Source organism: Rutidosis leptorrhynchoides, chromosome 3 (genome assembly GCF_046630445.1).
Source record: "Rutidosis leptorrhynchoides isolate AG116_Rl617_1_P2 chromosome 3, CSIRO_AGI_Rlap_v1, whole genome shotgun sequence".
Taxonomy (NCBI): domain Eukaryota; kingdom Viridiplantae; phylum Streptophyta; class Magnoliopsida; order Asterales; family Asteraceae; genus Rutidosis; species Rutidosis leptorrhynchoides.
In genome coordinates, this window is record NC_092335.1 from 498,385,451 (window position 1) to 498,404,804 (window position 19,354).

At 31.4% G+C, this 19,354-nt stretch overlaps 2 protein-coding genes across 8 annotated transcripts; both read right to left on the reverse strand.

The window, feature by feature from the left end:
- Positions 1 to 6,987: 6,987 nt before the first annotated feature.
- On the reverse strand, positions 6,988 to 10,722 carry LOC139901795 (valine--tRNA ligase, mitochondrial 1-like). Its single transcript, XM_071884472.1, has 8 exons — positions 10,577 to 10,722; positions 10,017 to 10,422; positions 9,505 to 9,643; positions 9,126 to 9,238; positions 7,924 to 8,463; positions 7,713 to 7,819; positions 7,350 to 7,452; positions 6,988 to 7,208 (listed from the first exon to the last, which is right to left on the reverse strand). Exons 1-8 carry the CDS (start codon positions 10,720 to 10,722, stop codon positions 7,098 to 7,100), a joined length of 1,665 nt encoding a protein of 554 aa, XP_071740573.1. The 3' UTR covers positions 6,988 to 7,097.
- Positions 10,294 to 19,112, reverse strand: LOC139898225 (valine--tRNA ligase, mitochondrial 1-like). Of its 7 annotated transcripts, XR_011776918.1 has the most exons (8): positions 19,007 to 19,045; positions 18,267 to 18,358; positions 18,121 to 18,182; positions 17,967 to 18,044; positions 16,325 to 16,507; positions 15,705 to 15,796; positions 12,847 to 12,986; positions 10,294 to 10,422 (listed from the first exon to the last, which is right to left on the reverse strand). XR_011776918.1 is itself a non-coding variant. In XM_071880959.1 (7 exons), exons 4-7 carry the CDS (start codon positions 18,039 to 18,041, stop codon positions 12,980 to 12,982), a joined length of 357 nt encoding a protein of 118 aa, XP_071737060.1. In that variant the 5' UTR covers positions 18,042 to 18,044; positions 18,121 to 18,182; positions 18,267 to 18,358; positions 19,007 to 19,045; the 3' UTR covers positions 12,789 to 12,979. The 7 variants fall into 7 exon arrangements, 5 of the variants coding, with proteins under 5 accessions (XP_071737060.1, XP_071737061.1, XP_071737057.1 ...); XR_011776919.1 differs by lacking the exon at positions 15,705 to 15,796; XM_071880959.1 differs by lacking the exon at positions 10,294 to 10,422 and having other exon boundaries at positions 12,789 to 12,986.
- Positions 19,113 to 19,354: the final 242 nt, after the last annotated feature.

The window sequence follows — 19,354 nt, forward strand, 5'->3', positions numbered from 1 at the left end:
TTCGAATCTGATTCAGCAAATCATCCATTATACTCCCTACTTTCACAACAATATACATTCTTTTATAGAAATCAAAACAACCATACTCATTCAAAATTTAATTACATATTCTGATTTTGAAATTTCAAAATTCAACTTGAGATATGACCAAAATCATCACTCTTAGATCCTTACATTTTTCACAAGCTATATTTTGACTTCAAAACTATGTTAGAACATCAAATGTATGTTAACGATTACAATCTGTGTTCAAACCCTTCGAAAATTTCTGAAGACACTTCGAATGATGAGCAATCGAGATGATGATCCAACCACATGTTACCCACAGTTGTGTACCCGAAAAACTCTTGAAACCAAAGTAAAAGTTTAAACAACGTATCCGCGTCAGATTCTTTGGCATTTATTAGCAAAAATAACTTTGCGACTTCTATTCAAAGTAGCCAGTTTTGTCACAGCTCCAGCAAGTCAACTTCGACTTTTCAGTCAAACTAACCTTATTATAACCTTGAGATATACACCATCGTTACCAGGGAACCTTTTACATTCCACCACATTATTAGCAGATGTACGAACAACTTCATTACCCTTTGACTTTAGCCTCTCCAAAAAGTCATTATAATTATTCATTGAAACCCCATCATTTACTCATTCGCATCTTGTAATGAGAATTGCCATACGAATCATTGGGAATTAGCAATCAGTATTTTGAAATCTCGTAGCATGTCTACGCCAACAGTTATATGTGTATATATAACGTCTATCTTCTGGACTTAATTTGAATGTGAAGTTTCTGAAAAACACTCCGAACTACGAATTGGTTCTCCGAAAATGGAAAAAATGCTGATGAAGCAGCAAAAACTATAAACGACTTTAAACGGTAAAAGCTGGATGATAATGATGAAGTGTGCCGGCAAAGCGCAGAAAAAGAGAAGTTTTGAAACTGGAAAACGGATTGAGCAAAGTAGGAAGGAGGCTGTGGACAAATTACAAAGACTGAACCTGACTTCAAAGGATCCAAATGATTCAGTACCTGCTGAAGTCATTAACGAATACCTTGCTCCTGACTCTAAACTCCTGCGGACAATATTCTTCATCATCCTCTGATATTAGAAATTCTAAAATATCATCATATCTTTCATTATAAATATCCTCCATATTTCTGAAGATATTTTCTTAATTTTTCTTATTTGAAATCATTTACCTCTTCGCGCTATCTGTATTACATCATAAAAGAAACTATTTTAGTTTCTAAATTCTGAAACATTCAAGTTTAAAATAGAAATATTTTGAAGTAGTGTTGGGAACTGAAGCATGAATTAGTATAATATAATGACACTTGATCAATGTGATTATATTACAGTAAGTCATATTGAGTTTCTAAATGGAACGTGATGATTCACAGATCATAACATCATCATGTGCCATGTTATACGACTCTTGTATTCTATTTAACCTCTAATATATCAAGAAAATATTTCTTGATGATTCGGCCTTTTCCAAGGTATTCTAGTAATTTGACAAGTCAAGATCGTGCCATCACAATTTCCTTCCTAGAACATTAACAATGTTCATTCCGAAATTCATATCTGTGAATTCTGGACCATTACAAGCGGTGCTTAATAGCAAGAAGAAGAAACGAAAGGACAAAACTCTGAAATAGAAATTGGGATATAAATTACAGCAAATAAAAGAGAGCATTAACTGTGAATGATAATGATTATAGAAGACAGAAGCAGAGACTTTGAAATATAAGGGAACATATAAAGCCCAACGACAAACCAGAAATTATAAACCATATATATCGATGTATATAGCAATATAAAGACACGCGAGAACTAGAAACACTATAAACCCAAGAGTATAGTAGAAGTAAATAAATTCTTCCGGCGGTAGATGAAAAAGAAGAATGACCGATATGAAAGTTAGAAGTATATCGAGAATCAGAACTGGATGGAGCATATTGATGAATACTTTAAAATATGAGTTGAGGGGAAAAGAATAGAAGGTGATGAAACATGACTAGGAACTTAGAAATCAACAGATTTAACTCACACAATGGCGGAATAAGTGAATCAAACCCTCTAGTGAATAGGTTAAGTTTTTTTTTTTTGATTAATTTAGTCAAACCACAACTAAATCAAGTGTGATTAGATCAACAACTAGAGCTATTATTCACCACATGGGTGATTTGGACTGAGAGAGAATCGGAGGAGCTCACTAGATCTGAGCATGTGTAACAAATGAGAGGCTTAACCTAAAATGAAGAACATAAGACTTTATATACCCCTGCTATTGACTCACCCATACGATTCATTCATCACACGTACGAGTTGGCTTCGTCAGCCGTACGGGTGATCACTCACTCTTGTCTTCTCATTTAGGTTGTAATTGTGACTTAGCTCAGCATCAACCGTGCGTATGAGCCTGTCAGCCGTACTAGTGAGGCTTCACTCGTACGTCTGACTAAGTCTAACATATTTAAACATCTAAATCTCGTTTCTGCAGTTCCTGTAACCACATACAAACACGGATAGGATAATAACGAGCAATCATGGTGGCCTGTAAACTGTTGTACCTGCAATGGACGTGGGTAGATGTCTAGGCACTTGCATAAAATGCATCAACAGAAGGTGTGAGTTGTAAGGAAACGAAGGAGGTGAATTTATAAGAAAATCTCCGATAGAACAATTAAAATGGACGATCGCATTTAAAGCGGATCCTAATTCCCTTGATTACCGGAGAGTCAAATCTTATTAAGAAGATTTTCTTCAAATCCCTTGAAATCTGGGAATCAATCATATCTACGTCAAATGATAAGATGAATCTACACTTACTCATTTCACTCTTCTATGTTAGCTTCATTCGTACTCTTCATATAAATGGATTGTTTATCCAAATTATCCGCTGATGATAAAACTCTAATTTTCAGCCCGTATGCATCATGAAAACATACTTATTATCATTCACGACCTTTCCACTCAAATTTCGGGACGAAATTTCTTTAACGGGTAAGTACTGTGACAACCCGAAAATTTCCGACCAAATTTAAACTTTAATATTTATATGTTTCCGACACGATAAGCAATATTTGTTAAGTTAAATTTCAAGAATTTTAAACTATGTTCATACATTCATTCAACCTCGACCAAGTTCCAACGATTCACGAACCATTAAACGAATATGATTATATATGTATATGTGTATATATATTATAACTTGAAACGTAAACAAAATATTAGATTAAATACTTTATATGATTGTATCTGTTTCAAAATGTTTATCAATGGAATTAGAAGATAAGATCAAATGATTGAATTATCAGATATATTGAATTATGATTACAAGTCTCTGTTGAAAGGCCCACGTTGATTTGAGAAATCTTTCCATTTTAACAATATTCGAAAAATGGTAAAGTGATTTATAAATAAGAACAAATTGTCAATCATTGAGAACTAGACAAAGGATAATGGAAGATTGAATCTCATAAAGACTCGATTGATCTATTTAGTTTCAAACGTACAAAAACATTTTCAGTTTAAAAAGAACTTTATTATTAAAACGTATATAACTTTTATAAATATCTAGAACCACTTTTGACAACTCATTACTTAACTAGTATGATAAAGATAACGATATTTATATTTTATTTTATTAAATATATATAACGATTTAATTAATATTATATGTATTTATAAGCGTATTATACGTACATAGTTTTATACTTTTACTATACTTAAACTTTACCTTTACTTTATTTTTACTTTACTTTAACTTTAATAATTCCCTTTAATAATTCATACTTTAATAATTCACTTTAATAATTCATACTTTAATAATTCACTTTAATAATTCATACTTTAATAATTCACTTTAATAATTCATACTTTAATAATTCACTTTAATAATTCATACTTTAATAATTCACTTTAATAATTCAAAAATCTATTATAAATAGAATTTAATAGGTTTCATTATTTCATAGAAACTTAAAAATATTTTTCTCTAAACTCTCTCAATCGATTTACATATATATATATTTACTCCGTATTATTTCAAGATATTATTAGTATACATAAAATATTACGACGGAGTGCTGTCCGAGTGATTTCGAAATTGTTTTTCGAGTAGGATAGGACTAAAGAAATTATGGGTTATAGCTATGGAGGTGATTGAGTATGGTTCATGGGTATGCTCGTGAGGTCAATATAGTGTTTATCATTTCCGTTGCGTCTACGTACCTTTCCTGCAATATTGAATCTCAATATTGATACGTGAGTACTCATAATTTAACTTTTACATACTAATAGTGTATCCCTGACTAGTGCTTGAGTATTTAGGATTATGCATGCTTGTACTTTTGATATTGCCCTTAGACAGGTTAGGTTGAATCTTGAATTAGTTATACTTGCGGTTGAGATAAGGTATAAGATATGCATGTCCTTGAAAAGCTAGCGAAAAATTAAGAACTTTTCCTTTAGATATCGAATGGTTTCGATGAACGGATTAGAAGTTATAATCAATTGAATTTTCGATATTTTTATTAAAAATGATTATTATTATCGTCGTTTTTATCGTCGTTCTAGTTTTATCTTATTATTATCATTATTATTATCTTTATCAATAAAAGGGATTTATCATTAAAAATTGTTATTTTTTTTATTATTACTATCGTTATTATCGTTAAAGTATAATTAGTATTATTATTATTATTATTATCCAATTATTATTATTATTATTATTATTATTATTATTATTATTATTATTATCATTATTAATATATATATATATCATTATTTAAAAATGGTTATTGTTATTGTTATTATTATTATTACTATATTATCATTAAGATAATTATTAGTATTATCGTTAATAATGTTATAGTAACTATCATTATTAATATTAGTGTAATTAAAACAAATATTTGTAACACCTAATTTTTTTGATTACTATTATTATCATTATTATGAACACGATATAAAAGACGATTAAAAGCTATTAAACGAAACGATTAGGAAATAATGAGTAAGAGTATCATGATGAAATTAAAATATTATAAGATATTGATTTAGATAAAATTATCGTTCTTATTATTTTTATCATTACTATTATTATTAAAAGTAACGTTAGTATTAAAACTATCATTTTAACAAAAATTATCATTTTAATAGAAATGTCATTGTTACTATAAAATATCATTATTATTATTTTAAATAGAATTATTATTTTAAAGATAATATTAAAAATTATCGTAAATATTAAAGTTATCATAATTAGAATTATCGTTTTATCATAATGTCATCTTAGTAATTATAAATATTGATATTTTTATAATAATAATTATTATTACAAAATAATACAACTTTTACTTACTTTCATTATAGATATTATTTTATCAAATAAATATGTGATATAAACATATTTTACTACGTATAATAACTTACTTTAATAATACCTATCATATTATCTTTATGATATTAAATGAACTCTATAAATTTTATTACTTAATATATATAAAAGTATATTTTATTATATAAATTTAATATAAAATTTTATCTATTAATAAATAAATTATATTATTTACTCTAATAAATCTTTTAAAAATATTTAAAAATATAAAACGATGATATTTAAACTATATATTAATAATGTATAGATTTTTGGAAATTATTTTGAGTCAAATTTACTTTTGTTGACTTTTGCATATTAGTCTCGAGCATTAGGATTGTGGTACACTATGACTTGACCTAATTTGTTAGAAAAATATTGACCAACACATAAATATATATAATTAATTTAGGTTCGTGAATCCGAGGCCAACCTTGCACTTGTTCAATGACGTTATATGTATTTTTACTACGAAATACAGTATGGTGAGTTTCATTTGCCTTTTTACCCTTTATATTTTTGGGACTGAGAATACATGCGCTTTTATAAATGTTTGACGAAATAGACACAAGTAATTGAAACTACATTCTATGGTTGAATTATCGAAATCGAATATGCCCCTTTTTATTAAAGTCTGGTAATCTAAGAATTAGGGAACAGACACCCTAATTGACGCGAATCCTAAAGATAGATCTATTGGGCCTAACAAACCCATCCAAAGTACCGGATGCTTTAGTACTTCGAAATTTATATCATGTCCGAAGGAGGATCCCGGAATGATAGGGGATATTCTTATATGTATCTAGTTAATGTTGGTTACCAGGTGTTCACCATATGAATGATTATTTTTGTCTCTATGCATGGGACGTATATTTATGAGAACTGGAAATGAAATTCTTGTGGTCTATTAAAATGATGGAAATAAATGATTATGATAAACTAATGAACTCACCAACCTTTTGGTTGACACTTTAAAGCATGTTTATTCTCAGGTGTTAAAGAAATCTTCCGCTGTGCATTTGCTCATTTTAAAGATATTACTTGGAGTCTTTCATAGCATATTTCGAAGAACGTTGCATTCGAGTCATTGAGTTCATCAAAGATTATTATTAAATCAATTTATAGTTTGATAGTGGATATTATGAAATGGTATGCATGCCTCTCAATTTTCGATGTAAAGAAAGTTTATTTTTTAAAAACGAATGCAATGTTTGTAAAATGTATCATATAGAGGTCAAATACATCGCAATGTAATCAACTATTGTGAATCGTTTATAATGTATATGAACGGGTCCTTTCAGAAACCATGTACATACGACCTTCTCGAATAAACTAAACAGAAACAAATATGCAATGAGTCACGACAATTTACATAAGCATTATGTAGGATTTTGAATTTTTGGAAAATAAAGATTACAAATAGGAAGAACAAAATAATTGTATACAAATTTTATACTCATAACAGATTAAGATATAACCTCATATAGACGTTTAAGTCTAACCTCCAACAACAGAAGTTGATTCTAACAACTGAAAACTGATATAATGCAATCTTTATCAAGTAAGATCATAATCATAAATCACATTAAACTATTACTCCGTATCAATTAGTCTGTCACAACAAATAATATCTTCAAACAACAAATATCAAAAAGTAGAACCTTTTCCATTTCAAATACAACAGTGTTAATTACTCTGTATTAGTTACTCTGTCACTTATTAACATCAATAGCTCCTTGAGGATCAAGATACACTGAAAGTGATTCATTCACCTTTGATACTGCACATCCAGCTAGATCAGCATCATCATTTTCAGACAGAACCTGATTATAAATGTTGATCTTAAAAACATGAGATATATATATTATAAATATATTTCTTGTAACGGGAAAAATTTGAGCATTTATGTGTTTCTAACAAACAATTGAATTTCATAAATATGGGCGATAGATTACGCATAATACCATTAATGATGATAAGTTGGCTCGGGTTTTAATCTCCATCTCACGGCGCTTGAGAAGGTCTGCAAGTTTTTGATCGGTTCGAGAAATTGCATAACCTGGTAGTCTGTAAAAAAAAAAATATATTATTATTTTATAATAAATAAATTGCAAATCCTGATTATCTGATTGTGATCTTCAGATATTCAGATTATGTTTCAACAACTAAATCACAACATACAATACCAAATTTTATACAGCAAGTTTAATTAATTATAATTAGATTAGATGCTAATTTTGACAAATCGATATCACAGTCAGTCACTTTTTAAACACACAACCAAACACTCCCATTGTTCAGAGTTATTTAATATGAAAATGAAGTACCTTCTGGTTGCTACAGTTGCAGGAAGATTAGCCCTAATTGATCTGAATGATTTAACTGCACACTCAACCATCTCCATCTCACTTTCCACCGTTTCATTTGTCCACGACTGTAAAAAGTCAGAATTTTTCAGTTAAATACAGTCAAAGTCAAACATGGTCAAACACAGTCAAAGTCAAAAGAAATACGAGTGATAAACAATAACTAACTAACCTCCACAACGGACGGATAATCAGATATCATAATAGACTTCGCACGAGCATAATGTTTCGCCTCTGGAAGACGTTGCCAAAGCTCTTCAGTAACATAAGGCATAAAAGGATGCAACAATCTTAACCCAGTAACATAAGGCATAAAAGGATGCAACAATCTTAACCCTGTATCCAAACACACCCACAACGTATCCTGTATATAACCCCTTTCAGACACCATAGCCACGTCGTCATCATAGAAATACGGTTTAATTACTTCAATGAAAACATCACACAGCTGATACAACCACCATGAATATACAGCACTAGATGCATCTGAGAACTCATAAGACTCCAAAGATGATATAGTTTTTTGTATGGTTTTGTTCAATATGGATAGTATCCATTTGCAGATAAATGGTATCTTTTCCGGGTCGATTGTTGTTGGTGGGGTGTAATTGTCCCTGAGTTTGGTCATGGTGAAACGGACAGCGTTCCAGAGTTTGTTACACCACTGACGGTACCCGTTCACACGTAGTATGTCCAGATTTATTTTACCGGACTAAAGAGACAAAAAAAACAAATTTTAGTATATCAATAATCAATAAAGCATGATAAAACATTTACAGAAAAGAGACTTCTCTATGTGTGTGTGTGTCTGTGTATATATCTAATATGTATGAATGTATGGGTCAGGTTCAAACGAAAACCACAAAGATGTACAAAAGTAAGAGACCTTTATATGTACATGGTTTTTAAACATGCAAATGCAGCAAATTACATTTTAGGGTCCGTTTGATAATAGTGAATGATTCAGCGCTTAATGGTCATGATCCGAATGATTCAAAAGTTCTTAATGAAATTAGTTTTGAATGACAATAACTTGTTTGACAATCATTTTAAATGAACAATGTAAACGATGTAAAATTACCTTATTAACTTTTTACAAGAATAAAAACTTCAATATATTAGTTTAATAAATGTTCTTAATATAATTCAAAAAAGGATAATACAAAAAAATTTGGGTGCTTGATGGTTAAAAGAGTAGTATTCAGCTCTGAATCTTGTACCATTCAACAATATGTCATTCAGAGACCATAAGCAAACGCATTTAATGAACCATTCAATTTAAGAGGTAAACAAATGCACCCTTAGTGTTATATACTTATCTATATGTATATATATGTGTGACTGTGTAAGTGTATCTATATGTATGTATGGTACCTGAGCTGTGTATGAGAGAAGAGCAAACCGAAGGGCATCTGTACCACATTCAGGAATGCCATTAGGAAAGTCCTTTTTCTGTCCATCTTTGGCTTTCTTTAGTTCAGTTGGGTCCAAATTACCCTCCTCAACCAACGAAGCGAAGCAGTGCTTCAGTGGTACCAGTCACCTATGAACCCTGGGCCCACGAGAATATACCCTTTGCCAAATATGGGGTGCAGGTTCGAATCCCTCCGGGGGCGATATTCGGCCTGCAAGTTCTCGTTGGGTATTGGGGGGAGGTGTCTTACACGGTATACTTAGCCCTTACTGGGTGGGCGGTATAGGTGCCAAAGGCACACGGGGTCAGGGTTTCCCCGCCAGATTAAACCTTTTTTTGCCAAATTACCCTCCTCAAGTCTCTTATTAAGTTCTTCGAGTGTTCTTCCTTCAATCACTTCAATCGGGTCAATCACATTCCCCAACGATTTTGACATCTTGCGTCCATGTGCATCACGAATCATGGGATGTAAATATACCTAAAAAAACTCATAGTTGTAATTAACCATTAACCATACATACTAATTGTCAACAGTCATGAACAATGTTTTCCCCTGACATCAGCATAACCATATACACTACAGTAATTGCTAACAGCCATGAACCCATGAACAATTGTCAACAGCCATGGCGAGTGTTTCTGCTGACATCAGCATAACCATATACACTTGTTGACAACCATGAACAGTGTTTTTTCTGACGTCATCATCCTCAAATTTTTTATTGAGGAATATAGTAAAGTAAATGTTGCTGACATCAGCATAACCCATGTGGTTTCGAGAGCAGTAAAGTAACAATAAATTTTTTAACTGGCCGTTCAAATAAAAAAGTTATTTTTTTAACTTAACTGACCTTCTTGAATGGGACATCACCACTTACTTTCATGCCAAGCATCACCATACGAGCCACCCAGAAAAAGAGAATGTCGTGCCCGGTTTCGAGAACAGAAGTCGGGTAAAACGTCTGCAAATCTTGTGTGTCTTCAGGCCAGCCCAATACAGTTAATGGAAACAGACCCGAAGAAAACCAGGTGTCCAAAACATCAGGATCTTGTTCCAACTTAAATTTTTTCCCGGGAAATTTACGGTTAGCCTCCTCATGGGCCTCCGTCTCGTTCCTGGCAACCACCCAACTGTCCGAATACTCCTCCTCGAGTTCCGTGAATTCGTCATCCTCCAATTTTACATACCATGCAGGAACACGGTGGCCCCACCAAAGCTGCCTTGATATACACCAGTCACGAATGTTCTCAAGCCATCTGTTAAGATAAATATGGAACTCAAACTTTTAATGTTAGTTTTATTATTTTATTTTATTAAATAAAAATAAGATATAATTACAGAGATAATCCAAGTGGTTTCACTCAAAATGCTGAAATAATCCCTTAGGGTTTTTTTTATCTACTTAGTGACTTGGTCCTCGTGGTTTTCAAAATGTTTCTAAGATAGTCCTTTTGTTCAAAAATTGTTCTTAATGGTATGAACATGAAGAACAAAGCAGTAGCTTGATGATGATGAAGGACTTTTGGTGCAGCATTTTTAGAAACTTCGGGGACCATCAGTGTATTTTTAACTAACGATTGTTAACGAAGTTACGTTTTCGGGCAAAATTTCAAAATCAGAATCCTTTTCGGGCTTGTGCAAATTGAGGGTTACCTTGATTGTCAAATTGGGTAACTTATGTTACCTTTTCGGGCCATTTGCCCTTTAAAAAAATAGTAGAGGTTTATGTTTAAGGGCGGAGTGGTGTGGCTAGAGAGCGTGTGGCGGAGTATGATGGTTGGCTAGTAGCAACGACAACGACTAGAAAATCAAGTTTTTAAATAAGGAAAATCTTGGTCGATGTTAACCCTACTCACGCTCCATACGCTACATCTTTGAAAAAATAGCAGAGGTTTTTGTTAGGAAACGTGAGTTGGGTTAGCATCGGTCAAGAGTTTTCATATTTAAAGAGTTGATTTTCGAGTCTTTGTCGTTGCTACTAGCCGGCCATCCTACTCCGATGCACGCTTTCCGGCCACACCACTCCACGCTTAAACAAAAACTGTTGTTATTTTTTCAAAAATGTTGCATGCAGAAGTAGAATATGTATCAAAAATAGAAGCAGACACTAACCGATGAGGGTACACTCTCATACCACTTTGTTGGACGGATATTGATCTTAGATACAATTGTATAACTCCATACAGAGGTAGAATCACTAAACAAAGCCTTTAATCAAATAAACCTAACTCGCGGAATCGAATAAATCAAATCTAGACCTAGGGAATAGATTAGATCGATGCTTAGAAGTTGATATTCGTATTGGGGACTTGAAAACGACTAGAACACAGATAATAGGGATGGAGTTGGTTATAGGTGTGTAACCTTTGAATCAAACCCGTAACAATTACGTATATGATGTCAGCTGTCGGTGTCGGACTCTGTCTGTCGTGCGACAAACTCAACTGACGATTATTTATAATATTCCACCGACTTAACTCTATCGACCAACACGGTCCTATCGTGCGGCAGTCTGAGTGTCATGCGATAGACAACTCAATTTAACTTTGGATTAAATATTAAACATCTCTCTAAACAATATACAATTATGAGGAATATTCAAATGAGACCAATTTTTAAGTTGAGATTCAAGGAACCAATCAGATTGCGACACGTGGCGCGATAATCACATGTGATTGGAAAAAAAAATTCAAAATTTTTTTTTTTTTTCGAAAAAAATAAAATTTCAAATTTTTTTTTTTTTCGAAATTTTTTTTTTCAATTTTTTTTTCAATCACATGTGATTAAATTTGACATGCAGTAAATCACTTGTGATTGTGCATGCCAATCACATGTGATTGTAAAACCCAATCACATGTGATTATCGCATGTCAAATCCAATCACATGTGATTGAAAAAAAAATTCAGTAAAATGACGAATAATGACGAATTTCACTAAATTTGTGTTAAAACCTTAAAACACCAAGTTTTTGATCAAAACTTGATCAAATCACCGGATTAAAGTCTAAAATTTTGAAGATACGATCACGAAACGCTAACAAACTTGATCAAATCACCGAATTAAAGTATGTTTCCGGTTGAAATTTTTTTAAAAAAATTATAATTTTTTTAATCACATGTGATTGGATTTGATATGCAAAATCACATGTGATTGAGTTTCACAATCACATGTGATTGGGTTTTACAATTGAATTTGACATGCTAAATTTTTAAAAAAAAATTCATAAAAAAATTTTCATAAAAAAAAAATTTTCGAAATTTTTTTTTTAATTTTTAAAAAAAATTTTAAAAAAATTTTTAATTTTTTTTTTCCAATCACATGTGATTGTCACGCCACATGTCGCGATCTGATTGGTCCATTGAATTTCAAGCAAATTTTTGGTTTCAAGGGAATACAACTCATACAATTATATATAAACATTCATATACAATTCCTTAAGATAACGCAAACACAAACAAACATCCAAAAGTCCATTGTTCGAATTAGAATATTGTTCAAGACTAAATGACTGAAATAAACGTATAAACTTGATTAGAACCCGGCATTTAGATTTAATGCACTAACAAAATTCTTTTTCATATGATGGAGTGCACGGTCCACTAGCATATTCTTTATGATTATTTAAAAAATAAACTGATGGGCGTAGCGAATAAGCACAATTTTCAGTTACAATGCTTACCTCTATGCCAACTGTGCATTGAGCTTTTCACGTTCCTTATTAACATCAATCAATAGTTCCTTGAGGATCTAGATAAACTGAAAGTGCTTCATTTACGACTGATACTGCACATCCAGCTGGAGCACCATCATTTTCAGAGCCTGAGAATTGTTAATCCCAAATACAAGATAATTTTCTAAAAGCATAAACTTTAACATAATTTTCTAAAAGCGTGAGCAGCTAAATATAGTTTAGATTCATAAGGATTCACTTAATCTGACAGAAAACAGCTAAATATAGTCAATATCATATAGCATAAGCAGATCAAATACAAATTACAGCCTATGCTTAATCCCTATTGGGTCAAAAGGGTAAAAGTATGATCTTAAAGACCAGTGGTCAAAAGTCGCCATAAGTTTCCTTATAATGAGCAAAACCTCTTTAATTCAGCTTATTTACTATGGAATCGGTCAAGTCAATAGCTTTTTCTCTAATGGGCTGTGAATCAAAATGATAAGCATGAAGAATGGGTCAATCCAAGTTACAGTCTATGGTTAATCTTTAATGGGTCAAAAGGATAAAAGTATGAGCTTAAAGAACAGTGGTCAAAAGTCGCCCAAAGTTTCCTTATAATGCACAAAACCTCTTAACTCAGTTTATTTAAGTATATTAGAGTATTATTGAATTAGTATTACTACTTTTTTACTCATATTACTACACAAAAGTCTATATATGAAGTCCACAGAATAACCGGTTTTGACCAGCTACCCAAAGTCCCAACCTACTCATGTTGCCACCTCCAAGGTTGCAAAAATCGCTACTCGGGGAGTACTCGTTGGGACTTTTTAGGGAGTACTCGGAAACTCGAGGAGTATTCGGATGTTGACCAACTTTGACTTTGACCGAGTTTTAAACAACTTTAACCGATTTTTAAAGTAATCCCGAGTTTTGACCGAGTTTGATCGAGTACTCTCCGAGTAGTCCCGACTTGTAAAAACCGAGTACTCGCCGAGTAATTCCGAGTTCTGCAACCCTGACCACCTCCGCATACAACAATAATTTTACCTTCACTGCACAAGTTCCAAACTTTGGGTCAACAAGTATAGCATCACAAATTATGGGAAGTCTTCTTCATTAAATGGATGATAGGCATGCTTTCCATGAAGATGTTTGTATCTTGCATCTTCAGGATGAACAGAAAATTGCTATATCTCCATGCATTGGTTAGTGATTGATATGTCAACTTTATGAACAACTGATACCGATGACTAGATAATCCCATTAACCTTGATCGGAATATGTTTTATTAATATAAACTACCTCAATCTAGCAGCCTAAAACATCAATCATTACATTGGTTTTCTTTCAAGTCAACTTTTCTTTTCAGAAAAAGCAGATAAAGTCCAACCTCTAAGATTATCAGATATAAATAAAATACTTGTGGTATATAATATCATAGACCATAATCAGTAACATATTCTAATGGGATCATTAATCTTGTTCAAGTGTAGTTATACCAATAATATGGATTTCATTCCCGTGTTGGATGGAAATGAAGTTGATTAGGGTAAACAATCATCACCTCCATTGTTATCAGAAAAGGTGGTGAAGATGTTGACCGATAATGAAATTCAAAAAGTGAAGCCTTTTGATGCTGAATATGGTGCATTAAGAGTTTTAAGTAACTCTATAATTGAAGTTATGATTGAAATTTCTAATGATATGCTTGCTAATACCTAGTATAAATGATATAGTTTGAAAATAACAAATGATGATTACTTGGTTTATATATGCAACTTATGAATGAGAAAATGTAGGATAACTATACGTAAACAATAATTATATTAGGTATAATATATAGTTTATTGAATATGTAGGGTTTTCGGTTCCAAAAGTTGAATATATTTATATTTTGAATATTTCCATAAGAGACTGTCTCCATCATTCTAAACATTCATAGCCGATTTCATCGGAACTAGATATGTAATCAATCAATTTCACTGTTTTACGCAAGTGCAATTTTAAAAATTGAGATACTTCAAATAAATGAAGGTTTTCGGTTTTTCAATCAAGATTATCCCTTTTGGAAAACGTCTCTATCAAATATAAACATTCATAACATTCTAATGCAGTTTAGATATCTATTATAGAATATTTAAATATATTCCTTAATTTTTGGGAAGTGAATAGCTACATTCAATTAACGCTCTACGATACCTATCTACGGTTATAGTTTATGTATAGATCTACAATTACCCTACAATTTCTTTTTCATAAGTTGCATATATATAGTGTAATCATCAATTGCTAGTTTCAAAATAAATCACTAACATTAGCCATAGTAGCAAACATACCATTTGAAATTCCAACCACAACTTTAATTCCAGAGTTACTTAAAGCTCTTCATGCACCATAAATAGCATAAAAAGGCTTCACTTTTGAATTCCAATACTAGTCAGCATCTTCACCACTTCTTCTTGTGGCAGCGGGTGAGATGATTATCTACTATCGTCAATCCCAATTCCATTCACTAATACCATCCAACACAATAATGGAATCAAGATTATCGATATCAACGAGACTTGAACAAGTCCAAATGCCCCCATCAGATAATATATTACTCATTAAGATTTATAATTATAAACCCATAACTATTATTTATATATGTAAATCTTGAAAGATAGACCTTTATTGATTTTTTGATAGAAAACATGAACAAAAAGAATCAAATATCAAGATTAAAATTTTAAGTTATCTTAGATATTGGTGGTGCATTGATATCTCCAGATTAGTCAAGTTTTTACGTGTCGATTTTCTTGTTTTGGTCATCCGTGATAGCTCTAAGAGCTTCTTGGGCCATACTACTACAGCTGACATACCATTGGGGCTTTATCATAGGTTCAACCACTTCATTGGTTCTAAAACAATCGCTTAGCCGCATTTCATTTTTCTCTTCACCTTTATACAACCCCTGAACCCATAACAAACATATAATAATAGTATTATTTATAATGACATATTATTATTATTATTATTATTATTATTATTATAAGAATACATATATATATATATATACATACATATATATATATATATATATATATATATATATATATATATATATCCTGAACCCATAACAAACATATAATAATAGTACTATTTATAATGACATATTATTATTATTATTATTATTATTAATTATATATGTGTATATATATATATATATATATATATCCTGAACCCATAACAAACATATAATAATAGTACTATTTATAATGACATATTATTATTATTATTATTATTATTATTAATTATTATAAGATATATATATATATATATATATATATATATATATATATATATATATATATATTCTTATAATAATTAATAATAATAATAATAATAATAATAATATGTCATTATAAATAGTACTATTATTATATGTTTGTTATGGGTTCAGGATATATATATATATATATATATATATATATATATATACCTTAGACTTTAAAGCCTCAGTTATTGCAACGCGAGCTTCAAGGCGAGGCATCCCTATACATTCTGAACCACGATAACTATTTATTTTCCCATCATCAGTTTGAATATTGATGAACTCCAGTTTATGACGCATTCCAACCTCAAAATCATTTGAATCATAGATGGAGTTAGCGACAATATGATCCTACAAATCATCAACACGAAATAAAAAATAACAACATTTGTACATGTTATTTCATGGTTTCTACTCTTCAAAACAGAAGATAAATTTGCCACATTTATAACTGACTAAGTTGATTGGGGAAAGTTTCATTGCTAATGGGTTGAAGGGGTTGAAAGTCATCCACAACGTATTCAACTTATAGTAACCCATTTTAACCAGCTACACAATGTCCCAACCTGCTCATGTTGCCAACTCTAAGGTTGCAAAAATCGCTACTTGGGGAGTACTCGTATGGGACATTTTAGGGAGTACTCGGCAACTCGGGGAGTACTCGTGACTTTTTAGGGAGTACTCATGACTTTTTAAGGAGTACTCAGGTAGAATTCGGATGTTGACTAAGTTTTGACCGATTTTCCGAGGAATCCAGGGTTTTGACCAATTTTTAGAGTAACTGCGAGTTTGGCCGAAAATTAAATGTAATATAAAAAACCGAACTCAACCAAAAATAAATAATACCTAAATCTAAAATAATAACATAAACAAATAACATATTTAGTTTTTTCGGGTTGAAACCAGATTTTTAAATTTCAAACCCATTCCAAACCGAAAACAGTTTATATTTCCGGGTGAAACTTAAAAACCAAACCAAAACCAAATTAGCCGGTTCAGTTCAACCAAATCATTTTGCTTCGGTGAGTTCCGTGGGTGAGACCGTTTAATAAACATCCCTACAGTGTTCGCCAATCCCACTAAGCATTTCAGCATAAAACCATTTTTTTATCTTATTAAGATAATTCATTATTAATTATCTGAGAGAAAAAACAAAAAAAAAAATACTTCTAATTTTACTTTTTACTTTGTAGAGATCCACCAATCGACCATTTCGCACACTACTCGTACTCGATTAATGTGTGTTGTAAATGAGTATTTTCTGTGTTGCTAGTTTGAATTGGTAAGTTGTCTTTCTCTCATGAAATCGGTAAGCTTGCCAATTTCAAACTTGCAGCAGAGAAAATACTTATTTACCACTAACACTAACAAAGTGGTGTTTATAATGGTTGATTGGTGAAGCTAAGAAAATTAAATAGAAAAAAAAAAAAAGTAAAATTAGAAGTGTTTTTTGTTTTTTCTCTTTAATAAATAATGATGAATTATCTTAAGAAGATAAGAAAAAATGGTTTTATGTTAAAATGCGTCGGAGGATTGGTAAACACCGGTGTTCATTAAACAGTTTCACCCACGAAACCGACCGAACCAAAATGATTTGGTTGAAGTGGGTTGGCTAATTTGGTTTTGGTTTCACCATGAAATATTAATGGTTTTCGGTTTGGAGTTGTTTTGAAAAATAAAATTTGGTTTCAACCCGAAAAACCATAATATGTTATGTATGTTATTATTTCAGATTTTAGGTACAGATTATTTCTTTGTTTGAGTTCGATAAAATATAAAAGATTAGATGTAATTAAAATATCAAACTCACTTCAGAAACAAACTTTTCTCGACCCACATCATGACGGGTCGACTGCCTTTCTCTCATGATTTTTTTCTCCACCATAACCTATCAAACGGGCATGTCAAATAAATATAAGAACATTAACAACCTGTTTTGACCAAAATACTATACTTAGCTACACCTTGAGTTTAGAATCTTCATTTTTTTGCAGCCTTGAGTTTTTTCAATTCTTTCTCTTTTGCCCTGTGCACCATAAAGAAACAAATGAAAACCTAAGTGAACAATAATACACAAAAGGGATGATCTCATGTAATAGCAACATTCTACCTCGAAGATACTGTTTTAAACTTATAGTCCCCGAACTTGTAAAACAGTTCTACCTTTGATAACTCAAACTAGGTTCAGTTACCAGGGCTTCTCTTGTACAAGAAAATGGCATAAAACAAAACAGAGAGTGTTAACAACAACTACAAAATCAATAAATAAAAATGTATTGCCTATGACAAAAGTCTTGTGACAATTAGTTGTTATGTATGCCATTATCCCAACAAAAATGTAAATAACTTCAACTTAAATAAGATAGTAAATTCAATGCCTTAGAGGGCATGAAGGTGGAGTACAAAAATCTTGTAAATACTGAAAATAAGTATCCATTATTAGTCAATATCCCTACATAAAAAATTAATGTACTACAAGTTCAATTATCAGATTTATCAGTTTCAGAACAATTTTAAAATGACATATTGCCACAACTTACTTGCATTTTACTCGCATTTTAAAATGATTCTTTTCCTTTTTTGGACGACATAAATCTGATATGTGTATTCTTTAACCTAACATTTCAATTGTACTAGCTTAAACCCTAATTGACAAAATTTTCAGCACCAGAACATAAATAGCTTTTCTAATCATATACACAGTTATATATGAGCAATACACAGTTAAAAAAGAACTGGATCCTACAATATAACATCATATCTACACAAAAATCATACTCCACAATACATATGTGTGTGAAGTATAAGAAATGTAGTACTGTGATAGATATAACCGAGGGATGTGATTACCGGTTGCAGGCGCAGTGGAGGTGCAGTAATGGAGGTTTTGGGGAAGAAAAGGGGTGCTGATTACAGTAGGAGTTTGTACGTTTATCATTTACTCGTATAGAAAAGTTGTTGAACGGTAGCTTCGCGTCGGGTTTGGTTTTCACTGTATTTTATTGTGTTTAGTTTGTAAAATTATTTCATGGCTAACGATGATGTCGTTGAAGCGCAACTCGAATCGAACTAAAATGTATAATATGTGAAAGATTTAAATGTTATTTTAAATTAACAATATATGTGCATCTCCGCGTTTCGCTATGGAATTGTCGACTTTTAAAAATTTAACGCAAAATAAACGTGTATGAAAAGTAT

What these genes read in the sequence shown, in the direction of transcription:
- LOC139901795 (XM_071884472.1), bottom strand. Translation starts at nt 10,722, where the DNA reads ATGGTCCCCGAAGTTTCTAAAAATGCTGCACCAAAAGTCCTTCATCAT. An exon ending in ACTTGAGGAGGGTAATTTGG is followed by an intron (nt 9,239 to 9,504) that starts CAAAAAAAGGTT and finishes AGGGTAATTTGG; the next exon opens with ACCCAACTGAACTAAAGAAA. An exon ending in CCAACTTATCATCATTAATG is followed by an intron (nt 7,209 to 7,349) that starts GTATTATGCGTA and finishes ATTTATAATCAG; the next exon opens with GTTCTGTCTGAAAATGATGA.
- LOC139898225 (XM_071880958.1), bottom strand. Translation starts at nt 18,041, where the DNA reads ATGGTGGAGAAAAAAATCATGAGAGAAAGGCAGTCGACCCGTCATGAT. An exon ending in GAGAAAAGTTTGTTTCTGAA is followed by an intron (nt 16,508 to 17,966) that starts GTGAGTTTGATA and finishes GATGATTTGTAG; the next exon opens with GATCATATTGTCGCTAACTC. An exon ending in CTGAGGCTTTAAAGTCTAAG is followed by an intron (nt 15,797 to 16,324) that starts GTATATATATAT and finishes TTATGGGTTCAG; the next exon opens with GGGTTGTATAAAGGTGAAGA.